The sequence below is a fragment of the Nicotiana tomentosiformis genome, chromosome 11 (assembly GCF_000390325.3).
Source record: "Nicotiana tomentosiformis chromosome 11, ASM39032v3, whole genome shotgun sequence".
NCBI lineage: Eukaryota > Viridiplantae > Streptophyta > Magnoliopsida > Solanales > Solanaceae > Nicotiana > Nicotiana tomentosiformis.
This window is the reverse complement of record NC_090822.1, coordinates 83,597,411-83,617,249: the sequence shown is the minus strand read 5'-3', so window position 1 is coordinate 83,617,249 and position 19,839 is coordinate 83,597,411. Positions and strand designations below refer to the sequence as shown.

Below are 19,839 nucleotides of genomic sequence, written 5' to 3'. Positions count from 1 at the left end.
GATCCTAACAAATTGGTATCAGAGCCCGATCTAACCGGGTTAGTTTCAATAGCCAAAATGACTCTAACAAAGACCTATGTTGAGAAATTTGATCGAAGTGCAAACTTCGGAATGTGGCAATTAAAGATGGAAGCTATCCTAATTTAGGATGGCTTAGATTTGGCGTTGCAAGAAAAGGAGAAGAAGCCGTATAAAATGACGGATGAGGAGTTTGCCGTCATAGACAAAAAGGCAAAAGCAGGTATCATTTTAAATCTATCAAATGAAGTTTTACGTAAAGTTTCCATAGAAACCACAGCCAAAGGCATGTGGGAAAAATTGAAAACCTTATATATGAAGAGAACAGTGAAAAATAGACTTTACCTGAAGCAGAAACTTTATACAATTCGTATGGGTGAAGGTACCTCTATTCTCTCTCATCTTGACACATTTGATTAAATTCTTATGGATTTGAGTAATATAGATGTTGAAATTAAAGATGAGGATCAAGTCGTGTTACTGCTTTATTCTCTACCCCCATCTTTTAAGCATATAAGAGATACTATGCTTTATGCAAAGGATAATATCTCTTATAAGGATATTAAATATATCTTAAAATCAAAAGAACAAATAGATAGCGATATTACTGGGGAAGCTAGTGGAACTCAAGCGAAAGTTGGCTTATTTGTTAGGGGCAAATCCGACTCCATATCCAGATACAATAATTTAGAGTGTCGCTATTGTCATAAGAAATGTCATATAATCTCTGAATGCTATAAACTGAAAAATAAAGAAAAACATAAAGAAAGAAAAAATGAGCACAAAAATACTGACACCGCTGAAACTAGTGTAGCAACTGATGAGATTGAGGGAACTATATTTTTAGCAACTGAAACTAGTTTCAGATCAGAAAATGAGTGGATCTTAGATTCCGGTTGTTCATATCATATGTGTCCTAGTAGGGACTTATTTTCTACATATGATTCAGTTGCAGGTGGAGTTGTCCAACTGGGTAACAATGTTACTTGTAACGTTATTGGCAAAGGTACAATTTGGATCAAAATGCACGATGGTGTGGTGAGAATTCTCACCGATGTTAGACATGTTCCTGACTTAAAGAAAAATCTCATCTCTTTGGGCACTCTAGAATCTCTTGGGTGCAAGTACACAGGTGAAGGTGGAGTTCTGAAAGTTTCTCATGGTGCTTTTGTGATCATGAAAGCACACAGATCTGGTTCGTTATATACTTTATTGGGATCCACTGTTATAGGCCCTACTACAGTTTCGGTATCAGACAACTTGTCTGGTTTTGATGGCATTAAATTTTGACATATGCCCATTGGGGCTTTTGCGGAGAAGGTTGAGCAAATTTACTATATCAGCCAAAATTAGGCCAAGGTGGAGATTTATATTTATGGCCAATATTTTGGCTAAGGGAGTCCATCTCACATAAGTATAAGCATCTTTGCAAAATGTAGACTTTGTTGGCAATATTCTTTGGGACCCAAAAATATTGCATTATGTGGTGGACATCATTTGCACAAGTTGTATCTCTTCTTTTACACCTAAGAGGCCAAGATTTTTTTGCCTATAAAAGGGAAGGCAATTAGTTCATTTTAGACACACCAACAAGACTTGAGTCTTCATTTCTTGTTTCTTCCTTTCCTCCATTTAGTAAGAGTGTTTTGTATGAGAGTTAAGTGTTGGGAAGCACTTGTGTGAACCCTTTCTTTAGAGTGATCTTGTGAGGTTATTCTCTTGGGGTATTTGGGAATTAGAGTATTTACTCTAATTTTGTACTCTTATTGGTATAGTGAAATTGTTACTCTCCGCTTGTGGACGTAGGTCACTTTGACCGAACCACGTTAAATTTGTGTCTTCTTTATATGCTTTAATTGCCAGTTATTATCAACTTCCATTGTCTTTGTTATTATCGTTATACCATTGTTTGGCTAAATTCCGCACTAACCGGGTTCCCGATCCTAACACTTTTCAGTTGTGCATAACCAAGGTAGCTTTGGAGTGGACAACAAATTCGAATTAATAATCTTGATGGCCACGACAGGTTTCTGAAAGGAAACTGACTTCTCTATTGCAGATTTTTTTATATATATAAAAAAAATGAATAAAATCCATCATATGGAAAATATTTTAAAACGACGATAATAATGAGTTAATGATCAACTAGGCAGTCTAATCATCTGAAGTTAGAGGTTAGGTTACATTAACAGGTAATGATAGATGAGGGTGATAACTGAAAGAAAGCATCCTAACGAGTAATGAGCATTTAGAACATGTCAAAGAGGTGAGATTGGTCCTCTACTTATTACTCCTGTTGTCTCAATTTATGTGAGGCGCTTTTCTTTTTATTTTGTTTCAAAAAAAATATATATCTTTTTATATTGAGAAGCAATTTACCTTTAAACTTCTCATTTTATCCTTAACGAGATAATTTATAAGCACGCAAATATCTATAGCATATTTTGAATGTCTTTCTTAAACACTGTAACCAGTCGAAGTGCATCACATAAAATAGAGTAGAGTAGAGGTGCTTTTGGCAGTAGAGTAGAGGTGCTTCAATCTCAAGCAAAAATGTGGCACGAATTCTTTCTCTACACTGTTTCATTTTTATGATTTGTAGGTAAAATCACAAGTGGCCCTAATATAATGCCTGAACTTCAACTTCCATTAAGCAACAATTACATGTAATGTACCTACCAGTTGAGTTTGTGCAAGAGCTCAAGCATACAACGCTATTGAAAAAAGGAAAAATATACAGAGCATTTAATAGTGATTTGTAGCTTCAGAAGCACCAGCGGCAGCAGGAGAATAAGCGGGGTAAGCGGCCAGTTTTACGAATATATTCTGCTTGCTTCTCTATTTTTACAACATGATTATTTCTCCTAGCTTCTGCTGCTGCCAGTTTCTCTTCAGCTTTGTGCCTCACAGCAGCTAGCTTGTTCATTAACTTGTCTTGTGCTCCTGCCCTCATCCTTTCCACCTCCACCTGAAACCCAAAATGCTTAGTTTGCGACAACAAATATAACTTTCCAAGCAGTTTGGACATATCTTTTAAAATATAATACTACCTCCATTCCATTTTAAGTGATGGTGTTTGACAAGGCACGGAGTTTAAGAAAGAAAGAAAGACTTTTGAAACATGTAGTCTAAAACAACTCGTATATATTTGTGGTTATAAATCATCTCATCAAGGGTAAAATGGGAATTGTTTCTAAATATAAATTGGTGTCATTCTTTTTGGAACAAAGTGAAAAAGTATGCAACATCAAAATGGAACAGAGAGAGTACCTTTTATTTGAAATTGCACCATCAGATAAAATAACGAAATAAAGTCAGGTTTTACACCAGACTCAATAATTTGGACTATGGCTTGTGGTTTCAGGGTACTAAATTAGAGAAACAAATAAAAACGTGTAAAGTCTAAACAGAAAACATAGAAGTCATGTACTCCTGGTGCAGAGCTTCAGAAGTGAAATATGTATAGTGTAGATGGCTGAACTAGAAGCATGATAATCACGCAAAAGACAATCACCTCATTTTTCCTCATCTCGGCTTCTGTCTTTGCTTGTTGATGATTTTCCCATGCTTGTATCTTGATTTCTTCTCGTTTAAACCTGAACAAAGATAAGCAGCAAGTCATATGCTATGTGGCAAAGAAATAAGCAATTACTCAGAATTATCAGTCATTATCAACTAGGATTTCGTTATTAACTTATTATTGATTTATTGGTTAAAAGGGTGACCTGATGCACTAGACTCCCATTATGCGCGGGGTCTAGGAAAAGGCCGGACCACATTGGGTCTTATGTACGCAGTCTACCAGGGGCAGCTCAAAGGCTAGGCCAGTGAGGCTATTGCCTTAGGCCCCCAAAATTTGAAGGACCCCCAAATTTACTTTAAATTATTGCAAGAGTATATATATTTTTGTTATTTGATTGAGGTTATTTTATACCAATAAGTTCATAAATTATGATAATTTCCTTCACGCATTAATTAGTATATTTGTTTTACTCTTCAACTTATGATCAACTTAAACGATAATTGTAGTTCATTCTTTTAAGTAGCACTTATTGGTGAATATCTAAAATTAATTGTAAATAACCTAATATAATATGTTAAATTGCATTAAAAGAAAACCGATGCATGAATCCTTTTGTGTTCATGCAATTTCAGAGAAGATTGTACAAGAAATTCATTATTTGATTGAGGTTATTTTATACCAATAAGTTCATAAATTATGATAATTTCCTTCACGCATTAATTAGTATATTTGTTTTACTCTTCAACTTTAATTTTATCCTTTTTATACAGGAATTAAGTTATATACATCGACAACATAATGAATTTCTTTTACAATCTTCTCTGAAACTGCATGAACACAAAAAGATTCATGCATCGGTTTTCTTTTAGTGCAATTTAACATATTATATTAGGTTATTTACAATTAATTTTAGATATTCACCAATGAGTGCTACTTAAAAGAATGAACTACAATTATCGTTTAAGTTGATCAGAAGTTCTTTTATAATCTTCTCTGAAACCGCATGAACACAAAAGGATTCATGCATCGGTTTTCTTTTAGTGCAATTTAACATATTATATTAGGTTATTTACAATTAATTTTAGATATTCACCAATGAGTGCTACTTAAAAGAATGAACTACAATTATCGTTTAAGTTGATCAGAAGGTATAAATATTTTTGAAACTGTCAATGCTCAATACTTAAATTATTACGTTATCTAATTTTATTTTATTTTTAAAATTTGCTTTTTTGTCTTAAATGATTAATTTGTTGTTTAGAAAGGATTTTTTTTGTTAGTATACAAATTTTATAAAATAAATTTAAGAGCCTCTCAATATGGTTTCGCCCTAGGCCACGAGATTCGTTGAGCCACCCCTACATTCTACGTTACATTTATTGATTTATTGGTTCTTTTTTTTTGGGGTGGGGGTGGGGGGTGGGGGGTGGAGGTGGGGACAAAATGAGCAATACTTAAAGAGCATCAATCACCATGAAAATAAGAAGTGCGGCCGCGGATGAAGAGCATCTTAGGGATAACTACAGAGTTGAATAAGATAGCAATATCTTTTTTTTAAAATAGATAACAGGATCAATGTCATTAATGGGGCAACAAGTTGGTCCAAGAATAAGCTAGCATGACTTGTAGCTACATTCTAAACTATGACCAAAAGGCTCAATAACTAAATTAAGAAGGTATTACCTGGCCATGTACTTTGCTTTCTCTGCGTCCTCCCAAGCAGCTGCACGTGTCTCAGTGACAGTTGTAGTTAGTTGCTCTTGCTTATCAGTTTTCAGTAAGCTGGACGCATTTCTATCCTCGCCATCCTTGCTAGCCCAAGCGGCTATATTCATCTTACCAAGTTTAGTTCCAAGTGCCATGATTTCTCTTCGAGTTTTCATCTGTAATTCCTGGTCAGTCAAGTCATCTATGCGAGCCTCCAAATTATCATTTAAAGGAGAAGAAGCTGGTGCAGCTCCTGGAGTTGATGGCCGAGAAGAAGTTGGGCTGCGAGTTGGTGTTGTTGCTCTCACAGGTGTCCCTGTTCTGGAAGGTTCCTGGCTTGCAATTGGAGTCATTTCTGTGCCCATATCTCTCATTGAGACTGACCTAGCAGTCGATGGTTGGGGAATGACGGTTGCACTATGGATAGAAACAGACGAATCATGACGGCTCAGATTTACTGCAAAAATATACAATCATTTTTCATTGTATGCCAAAAAGTTCATCAGATTTCAACAATTTATTGCAGAAGATTATGAATCGAGTAAGACGTAAAGGCACCAAAAACCTTAAGTTCCATGCTAATTTGAATTTATCTGTATCCGTTATCAAATTAAACATATCAATGCTATCAACAGAAAATATGAACACAATCGTCAAATGATATTCTTGGATATTTTTTTTAATATTCATAATTAGTTAAGCTTACTTTTAGCTTCAATCACGACTCAAATGCCAGATGTACATTTTAGGAATGGCATCATATTAATAGACAGAGCATACTGTGACTGATGATTTTGAGGTGTTGTGACCTTGACATGCAAAATTCTTGGTAAGAAAAGACAAGGTCCTTAGAGTTCAACAACTTCATAGTCACAGTCATAGATTTGGAGGACAACACAGACAATAAAATTTTGCCTTGTTATCTTAAGAATTTCATAATAACTTTTATCCAAATTGTTCAAATACTACTTTAATGATCTCTCTCTATATAGTTGGTGTATAGAAATAAATTTAATTATTTGCATGCTCATGTGTATAAGAAATCTTCCACTCTCTGTTTTGAGCATGTGCCCATACAAGAACATCAGTATATCTAAGCCTCATGAAACTTCCATTATAAGCAATCATGATTCAAGATCTTACTCAAGCCCCAATTTATTTCGACTCTAATAGATTCTTCAAATTTTAGATGTATCAGCTGTAATCCAGTAGAGAGCAAGTCACATCTCAAAATTTAGCACACCAATCCTAGTTTCACAAAGAATCCAGAAAATGGAATTGGTATAGGAAATTCATCAACAGAATCAGCTGAACCTTAAGAAAGAAATATAGAAATGTCACTGTTACTAATCATGAATAAGGTCATGAATCTCTTTCTCTGTTACATCCACACAAGTGTGAAAAAGGAATACCAAATCCAATTCTAGCTGCAGCCAGAACCTATAGGACTAAGTTGGTATAGAAAATTCATCAAAAGTTGATGTGCTGACATAACGAAAGAATGAAAAAGGAAAGATAGCAAAGATAAAATATCAGACAGAAGAACATCGTCATCCATGTAACGACATACATCTCTATTCTTTCTTCTTTTGAGAATGGTAACACTAATAATGACATACATCTTTCCTGTCAAAAACTAATGACATACATCTTTGTTTATAAGGATAGCAAACTTCATGGCATTATCTGTTGGTGCCTCATTTTTAATAGAATTTTCAACGAACGTTACCTATCTTAAGGAATAAGATAACAGTTTTTATTCTTTTTTATATTCATGAAGCGCCGCAAGTTTCTCAGGTTGTAGAACTTAGTATTCAATCGTGTACCTCTAAGACCTCAGTGCCCCCAGCACATCCACAATTGTTAGGTTATCCCAAGAGTCTCTTGGCATTCCCCTAATGCAAAATTTTGTAGTTTCGTCTTATAGAAAAGGAATGGGGAGGACTTGGAGTGAATAATCTCAAGGTTTTCAATAAAGCTTTGCTAGGGAAGTGGATATGGAGATTTGGGATGGCGGAGAATGCATTTTGGAGGAGGGTGATAGCGGAAAAATATGGTATTATGGAAGGGAGTTGGAGGACCAGAAACATCACAGTACCGTTTGGGTGTGGTTTATGGAGGAGTATAATGAAGGGTTGGGAAGACTTTAGTGGACATATTTCTTTTAGGATTGGAGATGAAAGCAGGATTAGTTTCTCGGCGCATAAGTGGTGCGGGGAGAACGAGTTGAGGGAAGTCTTTCCTAAGATATGTCGAGTATCATGTCAAAGAGAGATGACAGTCCAACAAATTCATACATCTCACGAGGGGGTAGTTCATTGGGATTTGAGATTCAGGAGGAACCTAAGGGATCGGGAGATGGAAGAATATCACAATTTGGTCGAGTTATTGTATGGGCTGGGTACACCGAACAATATATCAGATGTATGGAGACGGCGAGAGAATAGAGATGGATTGTTCACTGTTAAATCTTATTATAAGAGGTTATGGGAGAGAGGAATGTGTTTTCCCTCATCACTCTATTTGGATTCCTAAAGTACCAAGAAAGGTGTGTTGGTTGGCAGCAAGGGGAGTGATTTTGACAGCGAAAAATCTGAGAAAGAGGAGGATCACCTATGTTGGTTGCAAAAGCTCGGGCGAAGATGTAGATCATCTCCTATTGGATTGTCAAATGGCTAATCGTTTGTGGAGGGTGGTCCTAAACTTGTTTGGGATGCAATGGGTGATGCCTGGAACAGTGACGGAGGCGTTGCATAGTTGGCTCACAAGGGGGGAACAGAAGTCCATGGGCATGGAAGGTTGCCCCACTAGCAGTTCATGGGAGTCGGGAGTAAGGAGAAAAGGCATATTTTCCCATCCATCAATGAGCTGGCTAACTTAATAAATATAGATTGAAGATCAATTTGAAAATGAGCACCTTTAATTCTCATAAAGATAAGTCAGGACCCAATGGTCCAAAAGTTACTTTCATTGTCCAATTACTGAGTATGAAGAATGATTCATGCAGCTTTGAACTTTTTAGCAACATAAAGGATGAGGATCTAATGCAAAGACTTTGACTAAATGATAACGTACTCTGTCTTCCAAATAGATTCTCTTGCTCATTTTTTTTTTTTTTAGTCAGCCCAATATATTGTCTACTTTCCTTAAACGAAAAACCTTGTCCCTTTACAATTCATTACTCCTTGAATACATTGGTAGATAGGCTTAACCATGTGCAATGCAGAGTTGAGAACAGTGGTAAACTTCGAGAAAAGGGATATAGAGTTTATTTAATAAACATATTAGCCTAATGTAAAGAGCCTATGAATAAATATGTGTGTATCAGCCTAATGTGAAGACTATAAGAACTGTGAGAAAGCATGGGAGAAAAATATTATTGATATTCTATTAAGTGTTTTACAATAGCCCTATTTATAACTATATACAATACATATTCTGTCTTTGAGCAGAGGGTCTCCCGGAAACAGCCTCTCTATCCTTCCGGGGTAGGGGTAAGGTTTGCGTACATTCTACCCTCCCCAAACCCCACTAGTGAGATTCTACTGGGTGGTGGTTGTTGTTGTTGTTGTATACAATACATATTCTACTCCTATTCCATGTGGGATTAGGGTTATTTATATAACTATCTAACACGCCCCGTCAAACCGGTCCATACAAATCATATGTACCGAGCTAGTTACATATGTAACTAATACGAGGACCAGTGAGGGACTTGGTGAAAATATCTGCAAGTTGATCATTCGACTTCACAAACTTTGTAACAATATCTCCTGAAAAAATATTTTCTCAAACAAAGTTAATCTCAATGTGTTTAGTTCTCATGGAACACCGGATTTGATGCAATATGAAAGGCAGCTTGATTATCATACACAAGTTCCATCTTGTTGATTTTACCAAATTTCAACTCCTTAAGCAAATGTTTGATCCAAACTAGCTCGCAGGTTGCCACAACCATTGCTCGATATTCTGCTTTTGCACTAGATCGAGCAATCACATTATGTTTCTTGCTCTTCCAAGACACCAAATTACCTCGTACTAAAACACAATATCCAAACGTAGAATGCCTATCACAAGGTGATCCTGTCCTGTCAACATCTGAGTATCCAACAATTTGCTCATGGCCTCGATCTTCAAAGAGTAATCCATTGCCTGAAACAAATTTTATGTACCGAAGAATGCGGACAACTGCATCCCAATGACTATCACAGGGAGAATCCATAAACTGACTCACCACACTCACAGGAAAGAAAATGTCAGGTCTAGTCATTGTGAGGTAGTTTAATTACCAACCAACCGCCTATATCTTGCAGGATCGCTAAGCGGCTCCCCTGTCCTGGCAGAAGTTTAGTTTAGAATGCGGATCCATAGGAGTGTCAACAGGTCTACAGCTTCCTGTCTCCTCAAGAATGTCTAAGGCATACTTCCGTTGTGAGATCACAATACCTGAGCTAGATTGAGTGATCTCAATACCCAGAAAATACTTCAATCTGCCCAGTTTCTTAGTCTGAAAGTGCTGAAAGAGATGTTGCTTCAACTTAGCAATACCATCTTGGTCGTTGCCAGTAATAACAATATCATCAACATAAATCACCAGACAAATACAGAGAATTGAAGTAGAATGCCGATAAAACACAGAGTGATCGGCTTCACTACGAATCATGCCAAACTCCTAAATAATTGTGTTGAACTTACCAAACCAGGCTCGAGGAGACTACTTTAGACCATAGAGGGACCGACGCAACCGACATACAAGGCCACTGGACTCCCCCTGAGCAACAAAACCAAGTGGTTGCTCCATATAAACCTCATCCTCAAGGTCACCGTGAAAAAAATATTATTAATGTCCAACTGATAGAGAGGCCAATGGTGAACAACAACCATGGATAGAAAAAGGCTGACTGATGCTATCTTAGCCACGGAAAAGAAAGTATCACTGTAATCGAGCCCAAATATCTGAGTATACCCTTTGGCAACAAGACGAGCCTTAAGTCGATCAACCTGACCATCTGGACCAACTTTGACTGTATACACCCAATGACAACCAACAGTAGATTTATCTTAAGGAAGAGGAACAAGCTCCCAAGTACCACTCGTATGTAAAGCAGACATCTCGCCAATCATAGTATGTCGCTATCCTGGATGAGACAGTGCTTCACTTGCAGACTCAAGGATGGAAATAGAGGACAAAGATGATACAAATGCATAATGGGGTGATGACAGAAGATGATAACTTGAACCGACAGGGGATTAAGATTAAGTGTGGACCGTATACCTTTCTGAAATGCAATCGGTGGACTAGGAGGAGATGAGTCCGCAGTAAGAGCAGGGTCAGGTGCAGGACGTGAATCGGCTGGGCCTGGACGACGATGATAAGTCAGGAGTGGTGGAGCTGTAGAAGATTGAACTGGACTAGGTGATGGAACTGGAGCTATAGGTGGTGGAGCATGAAATGGAGTTGCAGGTAGTGGAGCTAGAACTTGAGCTGTAGGTGGTGGAGCTGGAGTTATGGAGGAAGATGAAGGGGAGATAGTGACTGAATCTCCAAAAGATGGAACTGATAGCACCTCAGAAATATCTAAGTGATCGCCTGGACCTGTGAAGTATGACTAGGTTTCAAAGAAGGTAACATCGGCAGACATAAGGTACTGCTGGAGGTCAGGTGAATAGTATCGATATCCCTTTTACATTCACGAGTAACCCATAAATATGCACTAAGAGCACGAGGAGCTGACTTATCTTTTCCCGGAGTAAGGTTATGAACAAAACATGTGCTCCCAAAGACACGGGGTGGAAGAGAGAATAAAAGTGAATGGGAAAACAAGACAGAGAATGAAACTTGATTCTGAATAGCCGAGGATAGCATACGATTAATAAGATAACACGATATGAGAACTGCATCCCCCCAAAACACAACGGAAGATGAGATTGTATAAGTAGGTTACGAGCAGTTTCAATGAGATGTCTGTTCTTTCTTTCAGCTACCCCATTTTGTTGAGATGTGTACGGACAAGATGTTTGATGAATGATTCCATGAGAGTTCATAAACTGTTGAAATGGGGAAGACAAATACTCTAGGGCATTATCACTACGAAATGTGTGGATAGAAACCCCAAATTGATTTTGAATTTCAGCGTGGAAGGTCTAGAAAATAGAAAACAACTCAAATCGATTTTTCATCAAAAATATTCAAGTGCACCTGGAATAATCATCAATAAAACTGACAAAGTAGCGGAATCTCAAGGTAGAACTGACCCGACTAGAACCCCAAACATCTAAATGGACTAAAGTGAAAGGTGACTCTGCTCGATTATCATGACGCCGAGGGAAATTAGAGCGAGTATGCTTACCGAACTGACATGACTCACACTCTAGAGTGGACAGGTGAGATAAACTAGGTACCATTTTCTGAAGTTTTGCTAAATTGGGATGTCCCAACCGTTTATGTAATAAATCTGGTGAATCAGTAACATGACAAGTTGTTGAAGGAAGACAAGAAATTAGTCCATGTGATTTTGCAAGGATAAGGTAATAAAATCCATTTGATTCACGTCGGGTACCAATGATCCGCCCCGTATGTATCAAAACAAGGCCATCAAGAAATAGAACAGAGCATTTAAGTGACTTGGCTAAGCGATTAACGACTATGAGATTAAAAGGACTACCGGGAACATAAAGAACTGAATCTAAAGGTAAGGAAGGAAGTGGACTTGCTTGACCTATTCCAGTTGCAACAGTTTGAGACCCGTTGGCCATTGTGACTGTTGGGAAAGATTGAGAGCATGAAATAATAATGAAAAGAGATTTATTGCCAGAAATGTGATCAGATGCACATGAATCGATGACCCAAGACTCGAAGGTTGAAGATTGGGAGACACAAGTCACGCTACTACCTGTTACGGAAGCTATCTCTGAAGATGTATGTTTACATACTTTGGTCAGAAGAAACTCAATATAATCCGGTAGAGAAACCATCCAACTATTCTTAGTATTGAATCCCATTTTGCTACAACCGATTTCTCAAATTCTTGAACAAGTTAATCGGGAGACTTATTCCCTTTTTTTAGGAAAACACTGTTCACTCGCCGGAAAATAAAAAGTTGTCGAAATTTGGTGTAACCTTGATGGGTAAGCTCGGAAATACCTCGCGACCAAACTGTCCTCAAGAAGTTTTGCCGGAAAGTGGCCGGAAACACCTCCACGCGACAGCGCGTGGGCAGACGTGCCGGCAAAACTGTGGCTTTTGAGGGCGCGTGGGAGCACGTGTGACGTCCGTTGCCGGAGATTCTAGCTGGGGTTTGCTCGCCAGAGGGTGCTTAACCTTGTGGTAATGTTGGCTTTCGCACAACACCAACAGAAAAAGGATTGACGCCGAACAGCCACCGGAATTTGCACAGAGACCTTTTTTTTCTTTCCGGAGTTGCTGGTATTTTTGCACAGTGATGAATCTCTCATGTATGCTCTGATATCATGTGAGAAAGCACGGGAAAAAAATATTATTGATAGTCTATTAAGTGTTTTACTATAACCCTATTTATAACTATATAAAATACATATTCTACTCCTATTCCATGTGGGACTAGGGTTATTTATATAACTATGTAACCAGAACAAAAAGCAAAACTCTCCCAACAATCTCTGTGTGTGGTATATTAATGAAAGTTACATATTCCTTTTCTTTTATGAGGTAAAAGTGAAAGTTACACATCACCAATCAAAGAACAAAACAATAAAAGCAAAGCTTTGCAGCTTTAAAGAGGTGCACTTGCACTCCTAGCAATATGCAGTCGTGTGGCCAACTAAATCTTCTGTTTGAACCTAAATCATAGGCTTTTACATTTTCAGTAAGATTTGAGTTATTCTAGAATATTTGAATGCTTTCAAGTATCAATTTCTTTTTATCAGTGCCTCAGTAATCTATGTTTATTTTTAATATTCTCAGAAACTATTAGTCAACACAATACTTTGTGCAATCATCCCACTAAGAGAAGAAATGTCTTGGAGTGTATGGAGGAAGACAAGCATTAAAAATTGCTTGTCATATGAGACAACTATTAAATATCTCTGTGCAACCTCTAAATCGAATTTCTTTACACATCAGAATACAAACTAGAAACGATGAGTATATCCATATAAAGAGTACACATAAATTAGCAATAGCACTTTTTCTTGTTTTTGTACACTATTTCATCAAGAGGAAATAGAATTTTTTCCAATTATGGTAAAACATTAAATCTACAGTGCAAGGTGTTGGGTGATAGATATGGAACGTCAAAATTAGTCTTACTTGCTGATTGTCCAATAGAATTTTCAATCATGAGCACTGGCTTCGGATATGATTCAGCAATTGGGTACGGCTCAGCTTCCCAACTCACAAACTTCTGAACTCCACTGTCCTTCGGTTGGCCTGAGTCTATCTGTTTTGTGTCGACAGGCTCCTCATAAGGAACCAATTGCTGATCAGGAACCTCAATTACAACCTTTGTAGGTTGTTGTCTATAGCCATATCCAGAATGACTAGTCTTGCGTGATCCAACAACTTGACTGCTCTGCCCAGTCCTTGGCCGGTTAGACGTTGGGCTTGCTATCCATTTCTGCGCATCATCCCATTTAGAAGGAGCAGGTTTTGAGAAAGGAGCTATGGGCACTCTCTGTGCAGCCCGCTCAGCCTTTTGAAATTCAAAGAGTGGAGATATAGTACTAATACTATCGAACCCACTATCACAGTCCAAAATACTGTCATCTTGAGATCTAATTCTTGAATTGACCAACGATTGATCTTTGATTCTCATGTCATTCATCATCTCCAAGGAAGCTGGCGTATCAACTGCTACGGAAGTCGAGCTCTCAGGAACAATACTTACAACATTTACATCTTTGCATTTCTCCAAATTACAACCTGGTAAGCAAAAAACAAGTACTTGCATTCATACTAACGAAATTAGAACAAGCCAATAGCAGACCATGCCTATCTTTGCAACTGTATTATCATTGGAAATTGGAAGGCTTGAAGAACCCACAACTTCTTTAGGCTCTTTTGATTAAATATGAGTCCCTCTGTCCAATTACGTGGCACACTTTCCTTTTTAGTCTGTCCTAAAATAAATGATACGTTTCTATATTTAGAAACAATTTAAGTTTAAACTTTTCATCTTACCTTAATGAGATGATTTGTTACCGGACAAATATTTATGACTTATCTTGGACCACAAATTTTAAAAATCTTCATTCCTTTCTTAAACTCTATGTTTAGTCAAACACCACCACATATAATGGGACAGTACAAATCTCACTGAAATAGTATACAAAATGTGAATGCATTACAAATACCAGAGTCATGGATCTCAGGGAGTTGGGATCTCAAGGACAGAGTAGCAGATTCAAGCTCTTGATCTTCTACTATTTCTTCCCTTCTTTTCTTTTCTGCTCCCAGTAGCATAGACCTCAGCTTCCTAGGAGACAGCTATATAACAACAAACAAAATGTGACAAAAGAAGCTAAAATGAGAAATGGGGTTCACAAAGAAAGTGATAGCTCATATAATATATGCAGATTTGATAGATCAAAGGTTGATTTGTTTTGCTTCAAACAAAAGGAGAACAAAGAAAGCACAAAAAGAGAAGAAGCAGAACCAACAATAATTAAAGTGGGTAAAAACCCAAATTGTGTTGAAAACGAAATGTCAAAGCGTCGTTCTTTCTACCCTTTTTTTCTTGTAAACTAAAACCCACACTGGGGAAAGAGAAAAGTAAAAGAAATTGGTTTCAACCCAGATCAAAGATGGTAGTACATAGCTCATTAAAGCTTGTACTCTACTCCATTGCCACTGATTCTGCAAGATTCTCAAGCTCAAAATGTCAAGTTTAATTACCTGTATATGTCTCTTGTCGATTCTTTCGTACTCCATTTACGTTTCATCTAATTAAGGGTCCCTTTCTTCTTCCCTTGTAGCGTGATTGAAGAGGTGACTCTGTGTTTCTGAGAAAGAGACTGAAATACAGTGGAGAGTGGGAAGTAATACTGACCAGTGATTGAGAGGGATGAATCACTTGTCTATTTCGGAACGGACAGAAAGTGAGACTGAGTAGAGAGACAAATTGGACTTAGCCCCACTCCCTTTCCTTGGTCCCTCGCTTTCTACTTCATCTTTTGACTCAAAACTTATGATTAAAAAGTTCTACTTATTTAATATTATATCAATAGAGTTATGAAACTCCAATTTTTACCGTGTAGTAGTATTAAATAAATCTTAGACCAAAGACTAATACTCACTCCTTTTATATTGAGGTAGTATTTGGATAAATAATTTTGAGAAAACAAAAAATGTGTTTGGATTAGTTTTTGAAAAAAAAAATTCTTAACAGCTTGTTTGGATGGTTGTTACATCTCGTTTCATAATGTATCGTATTATATTGTTTGATGAATACAACGTTTGAATAGATTGTATCGTTTGTCATCGTTTCCTTATGTCACGCACCAACAATATGAAGGATAGAATTGCAATATTTCTAAGAAAAAATAGGATACGAAGTAGAAATATTATATAAAAAAGTAGAATAAATGATAAAATATGATTATTTAATAATAAGAAAGGGCAAAATAAGAGAAAAAATTAAGGTACCAGCGCCGACACACCAAATCCGTCATTATACAAAGTGGCACTTTTCATTGTTACGTAACGGCAGATTTAACGATACGATACAATAAAATTTAAGTAACAATCAAAATAAATATTATATTTAAAGTAACAATGCGATATGATACAATAGGTAACAACCATCCAAACAAGTTGTAAGTTGGACCAGATAATATTACGTCGTCTCAATTACGTGAATATCCATGCCCATGTCGTTTGATTTAAGCTTATTCTAATATTATAAACTATAGGTTTCTCTATCACCGAAAGTTTATTATGCTGACATAAGTTTTACGAGCTTCTAAAATCAGTTTATTTTTAGAAGTAATTCTTTGGTAATCTTACGGGAATGTACCAAAAAAAATACTACTTAACAATAACTATTTATTTTAGTCATGCTACCAAAAATAGCTAAAAACTTTACCAGCGATATACAACATTCAAAAAAATAGGCAAAAAAAATATTCAATGGGTATTGTTGCGATTTGTTGAAAACATATAGATGAGGATAAATTTTGACGAAGTTTGAAGGCGGGTTAGACTAGTCTAGAGTCAAAATTCATTACCAGTAATATAAAATATTAACAAATTAGGCAAAAGGGGGGCCTGCAATCAGTGGCGGACCTAAATTTTTGTGCAAGTTAGTTAAGGCAAGAACTAAAGTCATCGACATCACTTGAGAGTAAAAGCAACAAAGGCATTGTTTACCCCGTAAAATGGTACAGTTGAATTTATATGTGGTTTCTAGACAAGTGAACTAATTTGATTCTGAAATAATGCAATAATTGAAAAAATGAACAATACTTAACCTTAAAATGTAGATAAAATATCAGAGATGACAGTTCCGGAAATAAGATTTCCGGGCACAGCAATGATGAGATCAAAAAGCGGGAAAGTAAGATTGTATTAAGCTTTGTATAAAATATAGTGTAAGTTTAGGCAGAAAATTCATGTCCCCTACAATGATAACTGGGCTCACTATTTATAGCTAAGTCTAGGGAAGGAGGTCCTAGGATCGTGTCCTCCTTTAATATCAATTGTGAGGATCATTGATGAAGATGTAACGGTGAACATAAATGCCAAATTCTCTGTACCGGGTCGTCGCTCTTAATGCCGCAGAATATTTCTTATTAAATGCTATCGGGCATAGAGCATTTAATACACATTTATGAACGTTATCCCTTCCGGTGACAAGTGGAATGGTTGCGTTCGGTCTTCGGCCATCCTCGTCTTGGGTTCCACGTGTCCTTTCTTTAGATGACCACGTATTATATCATATTTCACCATATACAGATAGTCCCCCTGCTTTCTCGTGACATAACTTTGTGTTACCGGGAAGTTGGTAGAAACACTCTTTTGGCGGGAATTACTATAACTCCCTTTGAAGGCTTCTGACGGTTGATTAGACACACGTCTCTCCGCATTTAATGTCCCAAACACGCGTCATCCCACGATTCAGCACAACTTTTTTCGATTATCGAGGTTATCATGGCCATGAATTTAGCTGCCAAAATTTTACTTATACGTATCATTTTTTTCCTTTGCACTTCATAATTTTTCGAACTTCTAATTTGCATCTTTGTTCTCTATTATTTCTCTAATTCTCTTCAAACAAAAACCTCTCCCTTCTTCTTATTCAATGGCTTCTTCCTCCAAGCTTGTCGGTTCTTCAAAGAACAAGAATAAAGCCGAGAACTCTGCTCCTCCAACGGTGGGTTCCATCATCCCAAGAAGACTCAGACCGCAAAGGACTTTGAAGAGAAATTTCCTACTTCTAACCCTTGTACATGGGCTGTTAGTAGGTACCATTCTTCCATTCGTCCTTCCAGTATTCATGTTGTGAAGGAATATTGTCGTTGCCATGAGTTCGATATTATTGCTCCTGATCTATCTGAGCGAGTGACCCTTCCCAAGGAATATTTTACATACTTTTACACATATCCCTATACTTTGGGTGCGTTTTCTTTGAGTGTAGAGCTTGATTCTGTAATTGCGGAGATTTGCCTTCGCTACCACGTGTGTTTGGCATAGGTAAGTCCTTCAGTGTGGAGGACGGTTGCCTGCCTTCGATGCTTATGCATGTATACTGGAGAAGAGCTAACATTAGCTCGTATGATGAATCTCTACTCTCCAAAAATTTTCTGTGAGGGTATGATAAACCTCTGCAAACATGCTCACTATGCTCTGTTTACTAGCATGGATGATGATAACGATTGTGGGTGAACGGAACGGTATGTTGCAGTTGCCACTAATAATATCATTCCGACAACGGCTTTATCCTTTCCGGCCGCTTGAAACCGCACTCGTAAGATCTTTAGTTAATATATTTTCTTTCACTAAATATTTTTCTATGGTTGTATCGTATCTTCACCCTCCGCATGTCTCAGCAACTCGATGGATCCCACCAGTGGTGGAAGGCTTGGACCGGTGGGTTCAGAAGATCTTGGACGTAACGATGCCCGAAACTCGTTTGTGGAAAGGACTGGCCCTTAAATACGGGTGGAAGACCAAATATTATGGTAATTTTAACTTACCTTGCTTCCATTTTTTTTGTATATGTAGAACTTGGTTGTTACACCCTATATTTTCGTACGTAAAAATGCGTCGTAAGCAAACTACTGTAGGACCAAAAATGAGATAATATTTAAAAGTATATAAAGTAAGTTAATCATGTTACCTCTGAGGTTACAAATATTGAAGATCATGAACAAAAAGTACAAAGAGGGTTGGACAGTTCAGAAGCTAAAGCAATTAAATAAAATAATGTTTCATCGAAAGTCGACAAGTTGGGAATGTTATAACATGTACCTTTAGGGTGAGACTAGGGTGATTAACATAATAAAGAGATTATGTTATGATTTATATTAGTCGTATGACATCCGTGTGTTATATTTTGAAGTCAAGCAAGTTGTGGAACAAAAGTCGATGAAAGTCATCACAAGTTACATTCATAAGTTTTACTGAAACTTTGGGTCAAATGTAACTGCAATTTTCTCCCAATATACTTAGATTTATGGGGTGTTCCACCCATCAAATTAAATATCTATGAGTCTATTTTCCAACGCATTAAACCGTTTGTCAATACAACATCGGAGTAGAGAGATATGGGCATTGTTGCGATACTGCACAAGCTGCTAGGTGACAAGTAGGTGTGTCACCTACTTGCTTAAATGAAAGCCCAAAAATGGGCCATTTCGGGTCGTCCAAAGAGGCCTTTTAAAGGCCTATTTTCTCCATATATTAGACTTAAAATAGAGCATAATAACCAGACATAAGCTCTGCAAAGAATCCTCCCAAATATTTCCCACAAACCCTAATTGATTTTCTCTCCCTTTCAAGTTCTAATTGGAGGTAAAACCTAGAATTTGAAGAACCAAGATAGGAGCTGAGTTATCCAACAAATAAGGTGAGTTTACTGCTCTCTTTCATCCATTTTTTTCTGCTGTAAATTCATGGTAAGTCGTTCTATACTTGTAAGAACTCACGGGACGGTGATCGGAAGCCGTGAGTTCGAGTTATTCACTTGTAGCGGACTGTTTTGTGGACTGTTTTGTGTTGCTGTTGAGCTGCGTGTTTTACTACTGTTTTGTGGAGTTTTGGAGGAGGAAAGGGGGTGTAGAAACACCATATAAATGTAGGGTGTTTGGCAGGTCATTCGTCATAACATTTCTGGGTCGTTTGACACTACTACGGTGGTCGTTTTGTGTATGAAGAGATTGGGGTGTGTTAGGGTTGTTTTGTAGTATTTGATGGCGTATATAGGGCTGAAAATGGTGTATATATGTTATTATTGTTCTGTTCTTGTATTGTTGGTGTTATCTTGAATTTGGAGGAAGTAAGGATTATAGGGGAGATGCTGCCCGTTTTAATACAAAATAAGTTTGTCGTTCGTTGTGCGATAGTTGTACCTTTCGTAACTTAATGATAGTATTATTATCATTCTTGTAGATTAAGG

General features: G+C 37.2%; 1 protein-coding gene across 2 annotated transcripts; it reads right to left on the bottom strand.

Annotated features, from left to right (window-relative positions):
- Nucleotides 1-2,644: 2,644 nt before the first annotated feature.
- LOC104104975 (uncharacterized) lies at nt 2,645-15,305 on the bottom strand. Of its 2 annotated transcripts, none has more exons than XM_009613197.4 (6): nt 15,120-15,305; nt 14,579-14,711; nt 13,536-14,147; nt 5,225-5,705; nt 3,533-3,614; nt 2,645-2,986 (listed from the first exon to the last, which is right to left on the bottom strand). In XM_009613197.4, exons 1-6 carry the CDS (start codon nt 15,153-15,155, stop codon nt 2,783-2,785), a joined length of 1,548 nt encoding a protein of 515 aa, XP_009611492.1. In that variant the 5' UTR covers nt 15,156-15,305; the 3' UTR covers nt 2,645-2,782. The 2 variants fall into 2 exon arrangements, with proteins under 2 accessions (XP_009611492.1, XP_009611493.1); XM_009613198.4 differs by lacking the exon at nt 15,120-15,305 and adding an exon at nt 15,018-15,115.
- Nucleotides 15,306-19,839: the final 4,534 nt, after the last annotated feature.